General features: G+C 48.0%; 1 protein-coding gene across 1 annotated transcript; it reads right to left on the minus strand.

Moving 5' to 3' along the window:
- Window positions 1–628: 628 nt before the first annotated feature.
- On the minus strand, window positions 629–3304 carry PIGC (phosphatidylinositol glycan anchor biosynthesis class C). Its single transcript, XM_006033250.3, has 2 exons — window positions 3235–3304; window positions 629–1927 (listed from the first exon to the last, which is right to left on the minus strand). The coding sequence occupies exon 2, from the start codon at window positions 1710–1712 to the stop codon at window positions 819–821; it is 894 nt and encodes a 297-aa protein (XP_006033312.1). The 5' UTR covers window positions 1713–1927; window positions 3235–3304; the 3' UTR covers window positions 629–818.
- Between the last annotated feature and the right edge of the window lie 17338 nt (window positions 3305–20642).

Consider the following 20642-nt stretch of genomic DNA (forward strand, 5'->3'; position numbering starts at 1 on the left):
ATCATAATTATGAATATGTTGTACAAAAATGTTATGGAATTGGGTTAGTTTGGTATAATGGGTTTTTGGCTTATCGTTTGTAAATATTTATCTGTATACCTTTGGTGTTGTTAAAAGATATTGCTAAGAATATTTTTGGAAAGTTTTGTTACCTATTAGGATACATATATATATATATATATATAAAAATAAAAAATAATATGTATATTATAATTCAATAAACTGTAAATAGTTAAGAGCATTGGCGTGCAATTGACTCTCTAGAGAAAAGAGGGACCCGCGCTCAAATCACCAGTGTCCCTCTCACAGCACTGGCTCCTGCCTCACTATCCCTTCCAACTGAGGACGGGCACACCAATAGTTTAACTCTGCCAGCAGCAGCCACAGCAGCCTTGGCATAGATAAGGAAGTGGTGGCCATTGACTGGTTTTGAGCTCCCTGCCATGGTAGTAGTGGTAGACGGTAGACGTGGTCTGAGGGGGGTGAGATTACATGGTAGTTAAAATGTTGGCCTGGACTCCTCTCAACACCAGTGGTCCCCTCATTACTACTGAGCGCTACAACTGAGCTAGTAATAACAAGTGTGATACATGTATTTTCAACAGGATCTTGGACAAAAGTTATCAGCACAAAGCAATTTCTTTTATTCTGACCTACATGACACTTTGTTATAAGGGTATACGTCACCCACCCTTTTTCCTGAAATTTCATCACTCAAGATGTCTCCAAGGCCAAAGTCTGTCGTGTTGGTGGCAGCTGTGGTGTCCTGCCTGTCCTTCCAAACAGCAAAGTCTGCCTTCTGAGCACCAAGGATGAGCCTACATGAGGAACCTGGAGAGGTCTTCTTTAATTTCAGCTTCATCCCAAGGTCCATGGATGTTGTCTTTGAACAACTGCAGCCTGATAAGGTAGTAAGGGCACAGGCAGGAAATGGAGACCAGCAGGAGGGTGAAGAGAACAGCACCAACACTGGAGATGGTCAGCAACCCAGCCAGCGCAGACAAGGCAAAGACCACAGTGACCGTTATATAGCAGCGGGGTGTCTGCGCCTTCAGCTTCTTCTGCAGCATGGGCCACAGGGCAAAGATCTGGATGGCAAAGGTGACCATGACAAAGGCATGCAGGGAACGGGGCAGCCGGGAGGCCAGGCACACAGAAGCAAAGATGGCCATGTTCAGGGACAGTGTGCTGGAGACAATGGCTGCATTGGCCCCATAGTCAAAGAAGATCAGATGGCCGAGGAGCATGAAGACAGACATGGCGTAAATGGTGTCTGTGCTGATTGACTCTGTCAGAGTCTTCAGCACCGGGGAGAAGCCGTAGGTGAAGGCTACAAACACCAGGGTGCTCTTCAGGTCCGCCCACCGTGTCCGCCTATTCTCCTTCCTCCCTGCCCCTGCATCGATTGCATCAAACAGGATGTAGCCAATCAGAGAAGAGATCAGGCCTGCCCCAAACAGCCACTGTGGGCTCAGCAGCCCATCGTCCATGTACCACCAGATGACAATGAAGACACAGACGCTGCACAGCTGCTGTACTACCGCCCCAGACTCGAACACCACTGCCCAGTACTGGTACTGCCGGGCATGGATATTCTTCCGCAACTCCTCCAGGAAACGCTGGTCCACGTAGTTATCTGGGAAAGGCTGCCTCTCATACAGCACCTTCTGCCAGTGTCTCGTAGGGTTCACTTCCATCTGAGCACAGCCCATTCTTCCAACAAACCCTGGCAGCTTGAGCTGAGATCCCCTCACGCAGCTCTGGGAGAGCCACGTGCGTGGAAGGGCTGGTTCTCTAGGAGCGTGCAAAGAGATGACTTCCCAATGTCCCCTTTCTCTGATGGAGGCTTATCACAGTGCTGCTTGTCCAGCAAGTCAGGCTGGGACTAAGACTCGCTTTCTCACTCTTAGCAGGCTGAGTAGGACTCCTAGAAGACAAACACATGATGGTGAGAAATGCAAATCAGAAATCGCAGGGCCCAAACTCCACTCTCAAGTCTCCTGCTTCCCTCAGGGCCTTGATCTTGTATAGGAGGAGTTACCACACAGCTGTGACTGCAGTGAGCAATCAGTTGCCGTAGCTTCTCCCCAGATCCTGGAGCATCAGCATCTTCTGGGGCTTTCTCTGGTAATGCTGGGGAAGGTGGCAGCTGGTCCGAGCAGGGCACTCGGTGACAGTATTCCTGAGCTCTGCAACGTTTCTAGCCTCTGAGTCCCTGCAACCTTGACTGAATCACTTTAATCTCTCTGAGCAGAACAAATGCCAGAGTGAGGATCCTGGGCCATTACTGTCCAGGGAATTACATAAGAGCTCTCAGTTTTAATTCAGCACTGCTGCTGAGCAACTTGCCGAAGTCACGCACCAAAGTGTAAGGAACTGGGGTGTGCAGGGGGGAAGTCAGCTATGGGGATCCCTGCCTGGAACTCATTGAAGTACTGGGCCCAAAACCACGGCCCAGCTCACAGAAGCAGAGCCCATCCCTGCTCAGGGAAAGCCTGAGTGACTATCGACCTTGCTTTGCAACATGCCTCTAGAGATCACCTGCGCTGAACCCTGACAGAACAAGGGACAAGGGTTAGATTCTCATCTCTATGCTGAGAGCAGCCTGCTCTTGGCCAAGTACATGAAGGGACTGCCAGCTCCCGCATCAGCCCTGATCTCAACTACTAGGGAGGTGCCAGAGGGAACAGGCACTGGATGCAGAGCCTGGGCGGCTCTGTAGGTGACACATGTATGTGTGCATGTGTGTGACAGGGCCAGCCAGACAGAGCATCTACCGGGCTGCCAGCAGAGGGTGTGACACTAAGGACGTTTCCCTTCTTGCTGCACCCCAGGACTTTGGAAGCGGGCTGGCACTGAGCCCCAAGCATGTTGGAAAAGCACAACCGTACCATGCTGCAAACAGGTGTCAGGGCACAGGTCTTGAGCCCACAGCCATTTACCGAAGCCTCCAGGGTATTCTGTGAAGGGGAGGGAAAGCCCCTGGGGACCTCCGGGCCCACTCCTCGGGCAGGCCTGCCGAGCAGGGCAGCTGGTGGCCCCTGCCGGGATTCAGCAGGTCTCTGGGCAGCAGGGCTGCCCTGCTCCTGTTGTACAGTGCTGACAAGCTCCCAGGTCGGTGGGACTCGAGCACAGATGCCAGCCTCGCTGCAACCCCCAAAAGCCAGTGGGATCCAGAGGTGGCCAGATGCATTGTGCCAGGGGGAAGGGAGGGATGTAGTGGGGAATACCTACCTGCAGGCCCCAGCCCCTGCTCCCGGCTGCAAAGACACTTCCTGGTCTGCGCAGCTCTGCTACAGAGGCCAAAACAACGAGCTGGGAGCAGCAGGAGCTTTTCAAAATGCAGTGGGTGCCATCTGCTGGCTTCCAGTATTACTGCCTCCTCGTACATTCACAGATGCTGGGGTCAGAAGGGACCTCAGTAGGTCATCGAGTCCGACCCCTGCCCTGGGCAGGAAAGAGCGCGGGGGTCGGACAGGCAGAAGAGTCCAGCAAGGCTGGCAGGTGCATGCCCCTGCCCTCAGGGCCGGACACAGGCATGGGCAAACTGGATGGCTGCCCAGGGACCAGACAGGAAGGGGGCCCAAAAATGGTAAAAATAATAATAATTATTATTATCATTATCTCTGGCAAAGGGGGCCCGATACTAAATTAATATTTAAATTTATTAAAATATGGTCCAGCTTCATTATACTGAGCCCTGTTTGTAACCATCCCAAAGCTATGTTTAGGACACCGGTAGGTAATGCAGTCCAGGCTCAGAGTTAGTGGGATAGACCATGGGACCCCCAGCCCTGGGGTTGGGGGTGGGCTCATAGCATTGAAGTCAGGAGACTGGCTGGGAAGGTGTCTCTTGCTCCAGTGGAGCATACGGCAGATAGGGATCTCTCATCTCAGCTTAGCAATCGTATTTTGGGCCTCTCCAAATTAGTACCCGAGGTCAGGCTGCTCAGGTGGGGACTAATGGGGACAGTTTGAGCTAGGCTTAGGGTTAGAGAATGGATCTATCTGTCTTTCTGGTTCGAGGTGGTAGGATTCCCAGAGCTATATTTAGGGCACAGTTGGTAATGCTGTCTAGGCTGAGAGTTAACTAGATAGACCCTGGAGCCTCCCACCTAGGGGTGGGGAGAGGTGGACTCCCATGAAAATGACTTGTACCATCATGGAGTAAAATCCAATCACTACCTTTCAGTCAGTGAAGTGAGGCAAGGTTTCAGTCTGCACAGCTGTGAGTGCACAGTGAGAGCTATTAGGCAGGGCTGCAAGGACTGGGGATGACACATTCTTTTTTCTTCCCAGCTTCCTGTTATAGCTACTGGCCACACTCCAGGCACTGCTTCCCAGCTCAGCAAGGAGGGTGGCTGGTCACAGAGCCAAACTCTGTGAAGGTAGGATTCCTGTTGGACGTAAGCATCAATCTCCTTTGCAGATGTTGTGTAGACAGAGTCCTGGCAATGGGTTCTTGATATAGGACAAAGCATTTTTACTGTCCCCCCTGAGGACCTGTTATTGTCTTTCAAGGAATAGTTATGTGCTGGAAGTGACCCTTGGCAGACTCTGCTTGCTCAGGGAAGTAACCGAAAGTTATGGTTCCCAGGCACTGAGATGCTTTTGCCTTTTCACTGCTTCCTTAGGGTGTGAACTGTTGACACTATAAAGTCATCTACCTTACATCTTACCCTATAGTACATTTACTCCATTAAAAAGAAGACCCATGACCAGGCTGGCAATATGTGCTATTACAGCACCTAGCTAGTAGGTGGCAAGAGAGCTGATCTGCATGAAGTAATGGGTACCTTGGGGAAAATTAACTATAGAGAGGACACACAGCACTTACTGTATCTACAGTAAGTCACCCTGGGATAAAGTGAATACTGTGCCCCTGCTAACAAAGCTGTGCTTCTAGGTCAAAGACATTCTGGTCTCATGTCTGTGGCTGGCCTCAGCTGTCAGGGTGAAAGATGGAGAGGCAGACTTTGGTTCTCTCTTCAGACACAGATCCCACTAGTACTTTAACTTGAGCTTGAAAAAGAACTGGAGAAGGCCCAGTGCTATCTGTGAACTGCAGACATAAATAATTCCTTGCACAGAGAAATGCTGAGTAGGGGCAAAATGCTGCCTCTCATATATTGACCCAACTCCCATTGGGAGAATGGGGTTCCACACGTCTAACAGAGTCTGGCTGTAAGTGGGCAAGCCCAGCCTGTGCCCACTTCTGGTGAGACTTCAGTTTCTCATAGGCTAGGGACAGACATTACACATAATCCAGTTTAAGTGATCAGAAACTGGTTTAAACCTGTAACAGAACAGATGTTCAGTGCACATAAACCAGTTTGAAAATGGCTGAAACTGGTTTGAGATAAACCTGGTTGAATGTAGTATCAGACTAAACTGATTTGAGTCAAACCAGTTTATTCAATGTCTGTCCCAGACCCCTTGCTAGTTTAAGTTAAACCAGACTCCCCCAGCATCCTGGCATGCTCTCTGAGCTGGGTGGAGCTCTCTGTTCCACAGCAGAGTGGGACCCTCCCCTCTGCTCCCTGGCTGGAGCTTGGCAGAGAGCATCTGCCTAGCTTCTCCCTGCTCCCCCACTCCCCTCCCTGTCCCCTCTGCCTTACACAGACTCCTCTCAGCATTAGCTAGCACGCCACATGCTGGCTATGGTCCATGCTGTGGCAGACAGGACAAAGGCAGAATCAACAGGTAGCTGGTAATGTCCCTCTGTTGTTTTCTTAACAGGCTGATAAACACTGAGTTAGGGGTGATAAACACTGTGTTATCAATTCCCTGCTGGGCTGGTCAGATGTGGGGGCTACCCCCTGCGGGGGAGGTAAGTGGGGGGGGGGGGGGAACCCCTTCCTAATCAAAGTGTCCTGCCAGGGCCTGGCCACGTCCCCCTCAGCTCAGCATTGCAGGATGGACGGGAAGGCTGTTTTAGCACCCCCCAGCTTCCTGTCCCATGTTCCCAGCAGCTCTGGAGCAGCCCCCTGTGCTGCTCTGCTGTGCGCGCTGCCGGCGCAGCTGAGGTCTCCATGGAGACTGGCACAAGCCATGCGGGCAGGGCGCTGGGAAATGGAGTCCCCAGCCAACCGGTGGCCCAGAGGTTCCCTATCCCTGCCTTAAAGGCTAATTGCATGGCTCAAAATCCTCCCCTTGACCACACCCCATGTCTCATAGGTATTACAGAAACATTGTTCCCTGTGTGGGGTTTCAGCCCCGCTGTGTGGGGACCCCTTTAATCTAGATAGGCCTTCTAGCCTGGGCCCACTGTGACAGACCTGGCTTTAAGGCACTAGCTTACATCTGTCCCTTCCAGTCACTGGGCCCCTGGCTTCTGCCTGCTGGGCCCCCGGCCCCCGTCTGGCTGTGTCTCCTCTCCCTGCCTGCCCTGGACTCAATAACTGCATGAGCCTTGAGCCTGCCACTGGCAGGGCACAAGGCAGTCAAGTGCCCCCTGGACACTAATGAGTCCTCCATGCCACTTCCAGCCTCCTCCCAAACCACCAGGGTAACAACAACATAACATAAGCTATAACAAAATAATAACGAAGTAGCAGCCCTCTGTCCCTTTAAGAGGGAAAACCTTTACCTGCCACAGCCTGCCTCCCTGCCAGGGTACCTCTCAAGTTCCCCGCACCTCCCTGGTCCTGTAGGCAGCAAATGGTCAGTCCAGCACCCCTGGGTGGCTCTCTTGGGCAGGTGCTCCTTCCCCTGTGACAGCCAGGGAGAGACTCCCCGCAGCCAGCCTCAGCCTTGGGCTTATAAGCTCCTCGGGCCCTGCCTGCATCTGGTCCGCTGACCGCCGCAGGTGCCTGCTGATAGCCCAGTAGCCTGTTGCCCTGGCAACCAGCTTGCAGAGCTCCCTGGCTGGGCTGCCTTTACCTTGAAGTAACAGGGAGCCCCAGGCTCTCTGTTACACCCACTATTGCTCGCTCACCAGAGAAGGATGAGCTGTGCAATGGCCTCTCTCTGCAGGCAACGCTGTAAACCTTGGAAGAAACAAAAGGTAACAGCACAACCCCTGCTGTATGCTTTGGGTTTCCTGACATGGCCTCTTGCCAAGGAGGAATTGTTACTGGGGTTTGTCCACAGCCCCAGTGTGATATGTTCCAGCTGGCAAAGGTTAAGTCTGCCCAAACTAAGCAGTTCATGGGATGAGCAGGCTTAAAGCACATGGGTGCCTGAAGCCAGTGGTACATGAGGCAGTAATGTGCCCAGTGTCATGTCTAGCTGTGTTTGTCTCCCCAGCCTGAGAGACCAAGTGCCTATTTACAGCTCAGTCCAGCTGATGAAAACCAGGCCAGATGAGTTAGCTTTAGTATACTTTATAACACTCATGTACTGTAGAGGGCAGACTAGCACTGTTGGGAGAGACACAGGATGGCCTGTTGAGCCATACTTCTTAGTGAACAAGCTAAACAACCCAGGTAGTAACACTGAAGAGGACTGTAGCCAAGTGGGTCTCTTCCATCTCCAAAGCCCAAACATCGATGACCTTTTGGAGAGGTTACTTAGGAGGTTGTGGAATCCCCATTCTTGGAAGATTTTAAGAGCAGTTTAGCCAAATACTTAGATGAAATGCATTAGATGGGGATAATCCTGTCTTGATCATCCCTGCCTGGACAGGAGAAAATCTGCTCAGAGAGTGCTTCCTGTTGGGCAGGCAGTAGGTCTGTGGTCTCTTTGACCTCCCACCTCCTGGATGAGGATGGCTGCACTCAGCAAGTGCTGTTCTTGGTGAGGCTGAGGTGGGAGATGGGTCACTCAGGGGGCTTGTCTCCATAGGGTCGTTGTTGCCACACGCAAGCTGTTCAGCTTCTAAAGGGTCAAGTACGCTGCCCATGTTCACATCACCGCAGTAGGGAAGATCACCACTTTTATCATCCTCTGAAGCAAGGGACAAAGCTCCTGTAGTAAGTATTGTCTGGGAGATATAGGAAAAGTAAACACAAGAGGCTGGGGATTGTCACGGAGAAGGACAGGAATTGCTGGGGGAAGAGTGCTACACAGGAGATCAGACAGGATGGTGACAATGGCCTCTTCTGGCCTGAAAAATCTATGAATCTCCATCTGTGAGTAACCCCCCACTTGAGCTGGGGTCCCCAGCTGTAGTACACTCAGGAGGCCACTAGGTCTCAGCCACTGTCCACGTAAGAGACTCTTCTTTATGAGGTGATGTCTGTAGACAGTAACAGTAACAGACTCACTTACATTACAGCATTAGGCTAATTACCAGGAAGGACCTTCCAAACTCAGTGGGTGGTTTAGCACTGGAGGTTGGGTTACAGCCCCTCCAGAGGTTGTGGGGTCTCCATCACTAGAAGTTGTTACGTGCAAGTTACACCAGCATTTGTTTATGTTGCCTTAGATCGACTGATCCTACTTTGAGTAAGCAGTTGGATTAGACAACCTCTTGTGGTCTATTCCAGTCTTACGATTCTATGACCCCAGTTCCCTTGCAGCAGGGCTGTCCAGCTGGTGGTCCCAGGCTCCCACCCAACCGTCTCTCCCCTCCATTGCTCCAGGTTCCTCTTCCTCCTCTGGCTTCTACTTCCTGCTGTCACCCTAGGGAGCCATATGGTGCAGTGTGGCACAGGGTGCCATGTTGGAGAAGCCCATGGCCTGGTGCACCCTCATGGGGTGGTGCAGTGGGGGAGCCTGCAGCAGGGGAGCTGGGAGTGAGGCTAGGGCACCTGGGCATCTGAGGCAGCAGAGGCATCCATGCAGAAGCAAGCACCAGTGGAGAATGTGGCCCCCATTGGTGCAGCCCACAGGCATGTGGCCCTTGGCTGCCTAGATGTTGGACAGCCTTGCCTTATGACATGGAGCTCATAATTCCAGAGCTTGAGACAGACTGATTGTCTTTTAGTAACACCAAAGGAAACATCAGTTTCTGCAGTTGAATGCTTGTTCTGGGCAGATTATAGATTCATAGATTGTAAGGGGCTGGAAGGGACCTTGCAAGATGACACAAAGTTCTGGTCCCAAATGGCACGTGGGCTTTTTCTCTCTTAAGGGGTCCAGCTTTGAGCAGGGGGTTGGACTAGATGACCTGAGGTCCCTTCCAACCCTAATTTCCTACTGTTCTATTTCTGTGATTCTATGACATTCAGTACAAAACGAAGGGACCCTGGGTGATGGGAAAACAGCATGAAAGGGCTCAAACAGTAGCAGCCTTTATCCCCACTGAACAAGCCTGGTGTTTGACTGCATACTAACAGGGAACAATCAGGCAGGTAATTCATATGTCTGAGGCATCATGGGAACAAGCAGAGGAGCTCTCTTTCCCAGGCAAGGCCAATGGGCAGCTATAGCAGCAACTCTGAAGGGTTATGTTAAGGAGCTGAGCCATTTTTCCTCCGAGCAGCAACAGCTGCACATCTTCCAGGACTGCGACCCACTGAGCTTTAAGAAAGTTCATCTCCATTTCTGCTATAGCTGCAGGTTTGGTCACAGAAAGAAAAAAAAGAGAAAACAACTGCAGAGAAAGGAGAGATATGAGTGCAGGGCTGGCATTAGCTCCCATTGCTTCTCTATCTCCAATGCTCTCAGATACTGCAAAACTTGGTTTTGGCTGTCTTCTTCATGATTCAGGCCTCTGATGAAGTGAATGCTCTTGGTTTCCTAGCTGGGTCAGACCCTAGACCAAAATTCAGCAAATACATTTACTCACTCCAGCAGAGGACACTTAATCTTAGGACATGCTCCCATTTGGTGCCTGTTGTCTCTAGCATTTTCCAGTACTTTCCAAGTATAAAGAGCTTTTCCATCAGGCTCAGAAACCTCAGCCACTGACTTGGGTATTTGGGATGCACTGTGGAAGTTTGATATTAGACATCCAGCTATGAAATTTGGGAACTTAATCCTGATTTCAAACACCACTACATATTTAGGCCTGAGGCTAGAGTTTGCCCATAGAATGTTTTCCAGATGATCGTTATAGCAGCTCATCAGCAGATCTGAAAGCCAGGTCACTGGTGTTCAGTAACTGTCTGTCTTGGGATGCTCCAGTTTGATTTTTGGTGAGAAAAGAAGGAAAGTTGCTGCATTTTCAAGGAAGCATTAAAGGCAAACGCTAACCAGGGAAAAAATATATATACCCATGCTTCTTTTTGTAATTTATGAAGAAGAAAGTACCTGGGGAGTTTTCTGAGAACGAGTTGTAGATTTTTTCCCCCTGCTTGGTTCTTTTGCCTCGGAGACATTAAAGATGTCAAGTTCTGCTTTCTTTCTTTTTTGTTTGCTGGAGGCCCACAGCACTATGTAGAAGTGTTCTGAGCATGGTAGAAGGAGCAAAACTGTTGAATCTTTCCCAAGAGGTGGTTCCTGTCAGTGGTTTGTCAGGCATTCAGATCATGCTGATAAAAGAGAGAAGCCAGACCCCAAAGATTTTGAAACAGCTTGAAATATTTCGTCCCTCTCCACAATCCCTATTTGCTCACATTGCAGTTGTTTCTTGTGACGGTTTAGTCCTGAGAAGTCTCCAGTCATCCACAGAGTCTTCTGAATCTGAATTGGTAATGATTAAAATAAAATAAGTGTGTTGATCTTTTCCTGGAAAGAAAAGAAATTCCAGATTTTCTTATCCATCATAAAGAAGCAAAAAACCCCCCAAAAAACAAAGACACCAAGTAGCTCCCAAGCCAGTCTTGAGAACATTAAATGAGGCACCTCAAGGGTATCACCACAGACTTCACACGGGGGCTTAGGGCAAGAGACACAGGTGCCATTGGGCTTAGATGGGAGAGAAAGAACAGCCAAGGAGCAATATCACATAATAACATCACTATCACTTCCTGAAAGTTTGGAATTTGCAACCTGAGGTCTTGGACCCCTGGCTGAGCTTTGCCAGCCAGATGTACACATTTTCTAGCTCAGGGATGGCCAGCCTGCAGCACAGGTGGCATGGACAGCCTCTGTGTGTGACACATGGCAGATCGGGCAGGGAGCTGAAAGCAGAGCAGCAGACTGGGCAGGGGAAGGAGATTGTAGTGACACTTGGGGTGCAGGGCTAATTTCTCTGCCAAAAATGTTGGCCCTTACTGCTCTAGCCAGTGGGATCATTGATGGAACTTTGTAATCTCATGGAGTTCCATACCACCTGGGAACTTTTTAATCTCACAGAGCTTCTTTTGGTGGTAATGGTTGACAAGTGTTTACATGTGTGTTAATGTCCTTTAACTAATTGCACTTAAATTTGATATCTGCATTTGCAGGTATCAAATTTAGGTGTGATGAGCCTAATTTCGCTATTTTTAATTAACATTAAGGAGGTGCACATGTAGATGTGTGCCTGTAAGGTACATTAAGTTAGTCTAATGCAGGTAAACGCATTTTGTGTAGACACACCCAGTATTCAGCATCTGTTTAAGCATGTGGCTGGATCAGATCCAGCACCTTGGAGGATCAAACCCTCAAGGTGCATCTACACCAGACCATGTCAGTAAGTGTCCCCATGAAAACATGGCCTGCACACTTGCTCCTGCTCAGTACATGCTGCACCCTAAGAAAATGTTATGTGGTCTCCTTTAGAGAGCCCAGCACCACTCACATGAGCACACCGGAGCCTGTGAGCCTGAGAATAGCACTGAGCCTTCCCTGGCCACTCACCAAGAGGTAGTTTTATAACATTTTTTCAGTGCACACAGAGCCAGAGCAAAGTGAGTAGGGGTATGTTTCCATAGCAGCATACCCTAGCACAGTCTCACATGCTGTAGACAAGCCGTCATTGATTAGGTCAGAGAAATGGTTGAAGAATATCTGGATTATCTTTTCAACTCTGCTACTGACTGTAAAATTGAGCAAATCAACTTCTGGAAGTGCAGGACATTTTCCCACTTACAATTCTAGTTATGTTATGAGGTAGAAAGCAGAATTCTGGTGACAATTCAGGATCCTGATCTTCTCTTGTGGTCTATCCTGTTTCCCAGCATGCTCCTTGCCCAAATACAGTGCACACAGGAGAAAACTCCTTATTTGTGTATGAATCAAATCAAACGGAAGAGTCATCTCATTCCTAGTCCATAGTGAGGGGCCTGTTTCAGAAAGACTGTTTACCTTGGGTGCCCATAAATCTACCAGCCAGTATCTGAGAGGCCTATGACCGAGGGTGTCGTAGCTGTGAATACTGGGCCGTTTGTGCTGCAAGAAAGGAGCATTCATGACCATCATGTTGTGGAAGCTGTGGTGGGACCAGGTAAAAGAGCTGTATGTTTTTCTTTCTTCCTGCACTCTTGTACAGCGTATTTCTCATGGGCATGGTCTGAAGTCAGGCAACTTTCTTCATGGAGAACTCATAAAGCAGCGGAGGGCTGAAGCAACCCCATGGCGCCCTCAGCCCTCCTTGGGGTGCTTATGCAAAACTAAGTTACCCAACTGTCTGTTCATTGCAAAGTTGTCTACACATCCAGGGGGTCAGCTGTACAGCTTGGAAACCACTTGGCCCGGTTTAATTAAAACAAAATGCACTCAGTGTTGCCCAGGTAGATCAGCCATTTTTAAATCCTCCAGGTGCACATGTGAAACTAAAGGCAGTTGCACAAGGCAGCTTGAAATACTCTCTATATACATACTTGCAAAACCAAACATAGTCCTGCCCAGCTGGGGAATACAGAATTTCTCATCCCAGTGTGTTGGCTCCGTGATGTGCACAGCTGCTTTCTACTAATACATGTTCTTATTCTTTAGTTGTTTTTCCCCAGCCTCCTCGTTCATCTCATCCACCCTGTCCCATCTTCTATTGACTATGAATTCATTGGGACAGTGACAGTTACGTGCTATATGTTTGGACTGTATGGACAAACATGGCGTAGCACAATGCAGCCATAATGTGGTTGAGGCCCCAAAGTGACACTAAAACATAGATAAATGTTTTATGAGGTTGAAGTTATGAGTTATTTGACTTCCACAAAACTACCTTTGATCAGAAAGTTCCCAGAACTTGGCAATCTTTTGGCATAAGCTGAAAAGCAGAAAGTTGTGCTAGCCGAGAGGGAAACAGCCTATTTATTGGGGAAACAGTGCATTTTGTGTACATATTAGGAAAGTAACATGTTGATAACCCTCAAGATGTTTCATTTAAAGCCTTCATCTAGCTGCTGAAGTCAAGTGATTGCATGGGAATCTCAGCTTTCATTTTAAAAAACAAGTTTCTAGCCCTCAAAGCTGCAGAGAAAACATGACTCAAGAGCAACCTAAAAGTTCAAACACCAGAAGGCACAAAAATGTGTGTGTATATATTTTATTTACATATATGTATACCGGTACGTATGTGTGCGTGAATGTGTATACTGTGCATGCATGTGTGTATACATATACATACACATATGCATATTATACACATGCACACACACACACACACACATATATACGTGTGTGTATATATATATGTGCATATGTATTTACAGGTCTCTAATTCTTAAGCTAATCTCATGATTATGAGGGGGAGCCTGACCCATAATTATTTTCTGTTTGAGGTGGGCAATGCTAAAATAATAGTTTCCAAGTTTATCCTTCTCTCTGCTGTATATGAACTAGAAGACCTGTTTTTGAAAATGTGTCCCCTAGTGTTCAGCTGCTAGAATAGATTTCTAGGTAATTTAGGCTTTTCTGATAATGAAAGACGAGTACATGGGATGGTGCCTATGTTGGTGCCTGGGAAATGTTCCTCAAACAGGAACATTAAATCAAATGGGAAGTCTTTATACACTTGTGAAATGAATAGACAAGTTGGCAAAAGCCAGGAATGTCTAACCTAAGGGAGAAACCGTCCATTTTTAATACACATAACATACAGGAACTTTCTACCTGGTGATGTAGATGGGTTAACCAAATCTTTACTTTTTGAAAGAACCATGAAACCTTCCCCCCTCTATGAAAAATCCCATTTAAAATCTTAAATCTCTAACGCAGTTGTCAGCTTAAACATTATAGAAGCTGCTTACACTGCAGCCTGATCCTGCTTCCACTGAAATCAAGGGGAATGTTGCCAGGACTTGAACATAAGCAGGATCAGGGCCCCTTTCTATTATAACCCACAAGGGATAATACTGCCTCCTATTCCATGTTCCGTAGGTAACCATGTCTGTGCTATTCTGTATGGCTCTTTATACAACATCTGATGAAGTGAGCCTCAGCTTACAAAAGCTTATGCATTCCCTGTTTTAGTTAATCTTATATGAGGTGCATCTGTACCCTGTCTTCTTCCTCACACTGTGTCATTCAATCACTATGTAAATAATGGAGATTGTCCCAGACTAAATTCCTAGTTCAGAATGCAGCCTAGCTTTGAAGAATGTCAGAATCAGACTTGAACTAGGCAGTGCAGGGCTTCCTTCAACCATTGTTAATAAGACCTGAACTTATTTTATGCTTTAGCACTAATAAAGTTACTTCCTTTTGTGCTCACCAGCAAAGACCTGGTGAGACCCAATGTCCTTGGTTTGTGAATTTAGAGTAACTCTGCTGAAGCCCCTGGAGTTCTGAACTTAATTTGCAGTAGCGGAGAGACAGGAAACTTTCACCCAGCTACTTAACAGAAAGCAGGACATGGTTTTTGAGGCACTATCCTGAGGGGCTTTGGCTTTTGCAAGGAACTGAGGGGAAAAAAAGAATGGTATCTCCGAATCTCTTTTTAGAGCGCAGCATGCATGTGTTTAATCAGCATCTGAGTTCTCTCATCGCTACATCCTGCTCTTGTTTCCTCTCCAGAATCTCTTTCCGTTCACTTTTGAGTTGCATGGCTTTCATCATGCTGAGGCCCGTGCTAAGCCTGGTTTCCATACTTGGGTATTCTAACAAGATGTGCCAGTCCACACGAGGGTCCATGATGCCTTGGTCTTTGAGCCCTGAGATGGAGGAGCTAGGCCTCCCATTTAGGTGTCTGAGCTGGGCTGTGTCACTGGAGCTGAGTCTGGATCTGATTAGATTGCTGCAGCTGGTGCAGGAGGCATAGGGGTTGCTGCTAGGTGCTTTGGAGCATTGGTTACTCGATCCTGTAAGGACCTTGCAGACAGCGGCTTGTTCTGATGGCCCAGGTTTATAGAAATTCCTGACCAAGCATGATGAAATTACAATTTTAATTTTACCTACAAAGTGCTTCCATTCCCACCCACTGCTCCTTATCAGACCGTGTCTGAAATAGCCATAATACAACCCCGTCTCTTTCAAAGCCAGTGAAGCCAGTGTGGAATGGAAGACAAAGGTGATAAATAATAATAGTTCAGAGTAATGGACTGGCTGGCTGATACCTCTCCCTGCCCTGGACAATGCAGGTCTCCATCCTCCCATTATGCTTGTGAGTTAGCTGTCTCTGTGCTGGATTCCCCCCACTACAATCCCAGGCTGTATACTGCCCAGGGACAAGGGTCTGTCCGGTGTGACCTGACACATTTTGCCATCTGGAGCACACATGCTGAGTGGCGGGTGTCACCCCAGACCACGGTAGCTGGTCCTCCCAGGTTTTCTTCATAGAGAGGGAGGGCTCAGAAAGGCTGAGGAGAAGGAGACTCCAGTACATGCCTCAGTCACAAGAGTCAGTTGAAAGGTGGGAGACAAATATGCAGGGGAGAGGGAGAGGGGGAGGAAATCCTGAAATTCAGGCAATTTTTGCCATTGGATTTGATGGAGCCTAGGGTTTCCGGTTCCCAGTCCTACAGGAAGAAAGATGAGGAAGGGGAGCTAGTGATGACCTGCACCCAAAGGTCTACAGTGGGGGCACAATGGACATGCCAGAGAAATTTCTGTCAGGCCCTTTCTTCTGGAGCTCAGGTTTTCCCAACACATATCCCTGCCTCCCGGAGATCTGATTCCTTTTCCTTCTCCTCTCTCATGTCTCTCCACCCAGTGAAAGTCATGGCCAGCTGTTGCCTTCTGTGACCATATTGTACCAGGTCTGGTTTGACTTTTCCTCTGTTATTGCAGCAACCCTGGGGCTCTTGCTGTAACACCTGACTAGCAGCTCCAAGTGCCAGGAGCAGGAAGTAGCCAGCCATGAGTTCTGCCTCCAAGCACTTTCCACCAGTTCCTTCTTGCAGGGGAACGCCCCCCAGCAGAGCAGTGTGCAGAGGATAGGCACAAGCCTTCTGCTCCCACTGTATTCCTTGATCCTACCCATGTCTTCTGTTGGCCAGGGATTAAGTCCCAGTTGGAAATTAACCCCTCCCTCCATACAGACAAGGATATCTGTTATTGTCCAGCAACCTATAACCTGACTTCTAGCTTCTCTCCCTGTTCTCTCCACCTGAAGACATTGCAGTAGCTCACCTGCCTTCCCTTGAGCAACAAAGTCATTAGGAGCACAAGATTAGTATCTCATCATGGTCACTCAGCCCTTCAGGAGGGTCCAAAGCAACTTGACTTACATATGTGCGTGGTGCTACGTGAGACAGAACAGAGCCATAGCCACTCCCATGGTTGGGAACACCTGTTCTGCGGTGGCTTTAGCTGGGACACTGTCCTGTCAGTGTTCATACAGTATGTGCCCACACAATGTGCAGCAAGTAGGCAGGGGCAGTCTATGTAAAAGATTTCAGAAGTGGTGTGCTGCTTTGGATGCCTGATCAGAGCCAAATTGGGCCAGATTCTCAGACATGCTGAGGCCCTAATGTTTAGAGCAATGGGCTGTGTGTCAGGGCTCCGGGCCCAGTTCCGGGCTGTGACTTCAGATCCCAGTTCCCCTGGACACGTATTATACAGAACGAAGTTCAGTATTGCCATTGTGCATGCACACACACACACACACACTGTGCACACTCCAGCGTTCAAAGTCTACAAGGGCAGTTGGTTACGTTTTTCTAGACTTAGCACTTGAGGTGGCTCAGACTTTGCTTGCAGAGTGAGTGCATGAGAGTGAGTCATCTTCCATTCTATAAGACCAGCCTATATCACAGTCCTTAGTTTATTAACAAACGGAGACTCACTGAATGACCCTTGGAAAGATCAGAACGTGTTCCACGTAGGAGCTGCATGCCTTGCCTTTGCTGGTATTGTCACTGCTGGAAGCTGTTTCAGGGCTAAGTGGGTAGAGTTCCTGTGGAGGTGAAAGGGTTCTCCTTCACATCCTGCTTACATCCATAAGGAAGGGGCAATGGTTTAGTCCCTTGCCATCTTCACAGCCCCAAAGGTCAGGCCTACATTAGTGATGGCTTACCCTCTCATCTAGAGGTACTAGGAATGCCTGGTGTATTAGCATAAACTCATGCATTGCTCTTTAACCACTGAGGCTAACACCTTCTTAAAGTATGTTCAGACAGTGCAGTGGGTCAAATCCCACTGTCTGGAGTTAGGTTTCCACTCCCACTATTGCTACTGTGGCTGGAACAGCATTGGGGAAGCACAGCTGTTAGGAATTTTAAGGACCGTACTGGCATGGGTGAGTCCTCTGTGTGGCTGAGGAAAAGGGAAGCTGTGTGGGCAGGTTTACCATGTGTGGGTTGAGATTATGCCATTGGGCATACGTATTATTTCAAGGAGAAACTACAGATACCTGAATGACCACTGTTCATTGTCAAAATAGAGAAACTTCTATTTAGGTGTCAGCACTAAATGTAGCCACAATGGGAAAAATTCAGATGCCAGGGCGATAGGCATGTCAAGGACCTAAAGAAAAAGGTAGCAACACTGATGCTTTCCACAGGCAAAATCCTAATGAAAAACAAATTTTACATGTCATGAAGGTTGGGGGTGGGAGGGGGCAGGGGGTGTTGCTTTAGCCCCTGCACCACTGGCAGAGCTGGATTTGCTCTGTATGGCTCCTCACAGTCTGAATCTGCCCCAGGGACCCAGCTAAGTATCATAGCCCTGTCCTAGATTGTGTGTGGGGAATTTTGAAGTACTTGGTTCTCTCCTCCATGTCTCTGGCCTGCTGTGAGGTGCTGGGCATGTCACTTCCCCACTCTGTGCCTCAGTTGCCCCACACCATTCCCCTCCCTAAAATAGAAGGGGAGTAATAGTTCTTATCCTCTTTATAAAGCCATTTGAATGTGTTGTCATTCTAGCACAGTGACTAAAATAGTGGCTGAGGATGAGCTGCCAATGCCTGTTATAGTTCGGGGTGTTGATTCCCTTTCCCCAGGTCCTTGCATTTTCCTACCTTGAAGCCCATTTACAGAGGCTTCCTGGGGAGAAAGCATTGAATTCCATCGTGATTGAATGAGAAATCTAGTGAGTAATGTTATCATCATGACTTGTCTGTACAACAGGAGACTGAAATCATACCTTTAATCTTATTGAAAGCTTCTCTGTGGTGAACAACAGCCTTACGCTGCTCAAGCAGAGGTGGTGTAACACTGCCAACAGTGAATAGGCTGCAGTTCTGTCACCACAGGCTTCGGGTGTAGCTTAGGCCATAGTCACTAGTCATATAGTATAGTGTAAAATTTCCAGCCTTTTGTTATACAGACAAGCTGTGATGATATGATTACTCACCAGATTTCTCAGGAGTTGGAGGATGTCAGCAGGGATGTGACCTGGCTCTCCGACCTCCCACGGAAGTGTTCTACTTACCAGGTTACTCTTGGATCTCTTCCCCCACACCATTCCCCTCCCTCAAAAATTCACTTGCAAAGGTCCTTGGTTTGTCTCAGTGCAGAACAGGCAACCTTTTAAAATCTCAAAAACTTTCATAGGATGAGAAAGCTATTTCCTACCCAGCAGTCCTCATAACTATGTTGGTTTCACTGGGAAGAAGTTACTCTTCGGTAGCTATTTTCAGTTCAGCTCTTGAAGACTCCTGCTGTGAAAATTGGAGGATGAATTGCAATTATGAGAATATACACATGAGGAATTACATTCTTCAAAGACCTGGAGGTTACAGTGGACAATAACCTGAATATGAGCCAACAGTGTGCCCTTGTTACAAAGAAGGCTAACAGTATACTGGGCTGTATTAGTAGGAGCGTTGCCAGCAGATCAAGGGAAGTGATTATGCCCCTCTATTCAGCACTGGTGAGGCCACATCTGGAGTACTGTGTTCAGTTTTGGGCCCCCCACTACAGAAGGGATGTGGACAAATTGGAAAGAGTCCAGCAGAGGGGAAAAATAGGGGACTGGGAAACATGTCTTCGGAGGATAGGCTGAGGAAGCTGGACTTACTGAGTCTGGAGAAGAGAAGACTGAGGGGGGATTTAATAACAGACTTCAAATACCTGAAGTGGGGGTTCCAGAGAGGATGGAGCTAGACTGTTCTCAGCCGTGGCAGATAACAGGACAAGGAGCAATGAACTCAAGTTGCAGCAAGGGAAGTTTAGGTTAGATCATAGGAAAAAGTCTCTCACTAGGAGGGTAGTAAAGCACTGGAACAGTTATCCAGAGACATTGTGGAATCTGCATCCTTGGAGGTTTTCAAGACTGGACTAAACAAAGCTTTGGCTGGGATAATTTAATTGTGGATGGTCCTCCTTTGAGCAGGGGGTTGGACTAGATGACTTTCTGAGGTTCCCGCCAACCCTTATTTTCTATGATTCTCTGGTTCTGGAACATTAATCAGGGTGGCTTTGCTTGATCACTCGTAGTGTGACCTTGTGGGTGGAACACTGGATTGGGGCTCAGAAGACCTGGATTTTAGTCTTTGTCCCTTAGTCAACTGGTTGACTTTAGACAAGTTCTTTCCCATCTCTGTATCTCACTTCCCTTACTTATAACATGGGGTAAGATGCTGATTCCTTTGCAATGTGCTTTGAGGCTTAAAGTTAAAATGTGCTGCATAAAAGCTAGAGCTGCTAGTACTTTAGTTGGTGAATATGGCTCAGTATCAGACCCAGAACTTCCGCTTGCTTGGTGCATTCCTGTTCCTTAAGAGAGACCTGCCATATATTTCTTATACTCCTGTAAGCCTCTGAGTATTTTAATGCTCTGCTACTTTAATGCTCTGCTACATCTGGAGGTAACACTGGAAAAACTGACTGGGAAGAAAACAGCTGAGATTGATCCAGGCATTGGCTGGAGATGTTTGAACATCAAAGTATCAAGGGCACTGCCACGTACTTCTAATAAAGCATACAGGTTTCAGTCTTACAAGCTAATTCTACATGTGTTTGTCTGAGTGTGGGCACACAATGGAATGGCAGTGCCTGACTCAAAGAACTCGCAATTTTAAGTTTACAAAATGTCCAGGTTACTCATGTTCCTAACCAGAGCATACTAGTACAACTTTCTGGCTGGCTCACAATATGGGGGGAGGAGGGGGCAGACCAAGGAAGAAATGCAGCTTTATTTCAATGATTACATCTTCATTCCACTAAATGTCTGGCATATGGACAAGAGTATTTAAATAAGCTCTCAACAGCTGCATGTTTTCAGGACTGAATAATCCCACCTCTCACAAAATAAACCCAGCCAGTAACTCCCTGCTGTGCTGTGTGCATGCGTGTGTTTGTTTATTTACCATTCACCTAAAATCCAGCTCTGTTAGCACCAAAATCCAAGGATTCCCTTGGGAGTCCCACACAAAGGGAGCCTGTTTGCTGACCAAGCCTGTGCCTGAGTTAGACAAGCAAGCAGGCTCCTCAGTGTGTTAATTCTTGTGTGCACAAGTGTTCATTCTCATTCCAGCCCCCCAAGATTGACAGTTTCCTTCTGACACGGTCACTACCCCCAGCGCATCAGCTACATGCCTGCTGCCCACACTTACAAGCTATCACTGG

The sequence above is a fragment of the Alligator sinensis genome, unplaced genomic scaffold, assembly GCF_000455745.1.
Source record: "Alligator sinensis unplaced genomic scaffold, ASM45574v1 scaffold899_1, whole genome shotgun sequence".
In the NCBI taxonomy this organism is placed as follows: domain Eukaryota; kingdom Metazoa; phylum Chordata; order Crocodylia; family Alligatoridae; genus Alligator; species Alligator sinensis.

Excerpts from the sequence above, each read along its gene's own strand:
- PIGC (XM_006033250.3), bottom strand. The coding sequence starts at position 1,712 with ATGGGCTGTGCTCAGATGGAAGTGAACCCTACGAGACACTGGCAGAAG.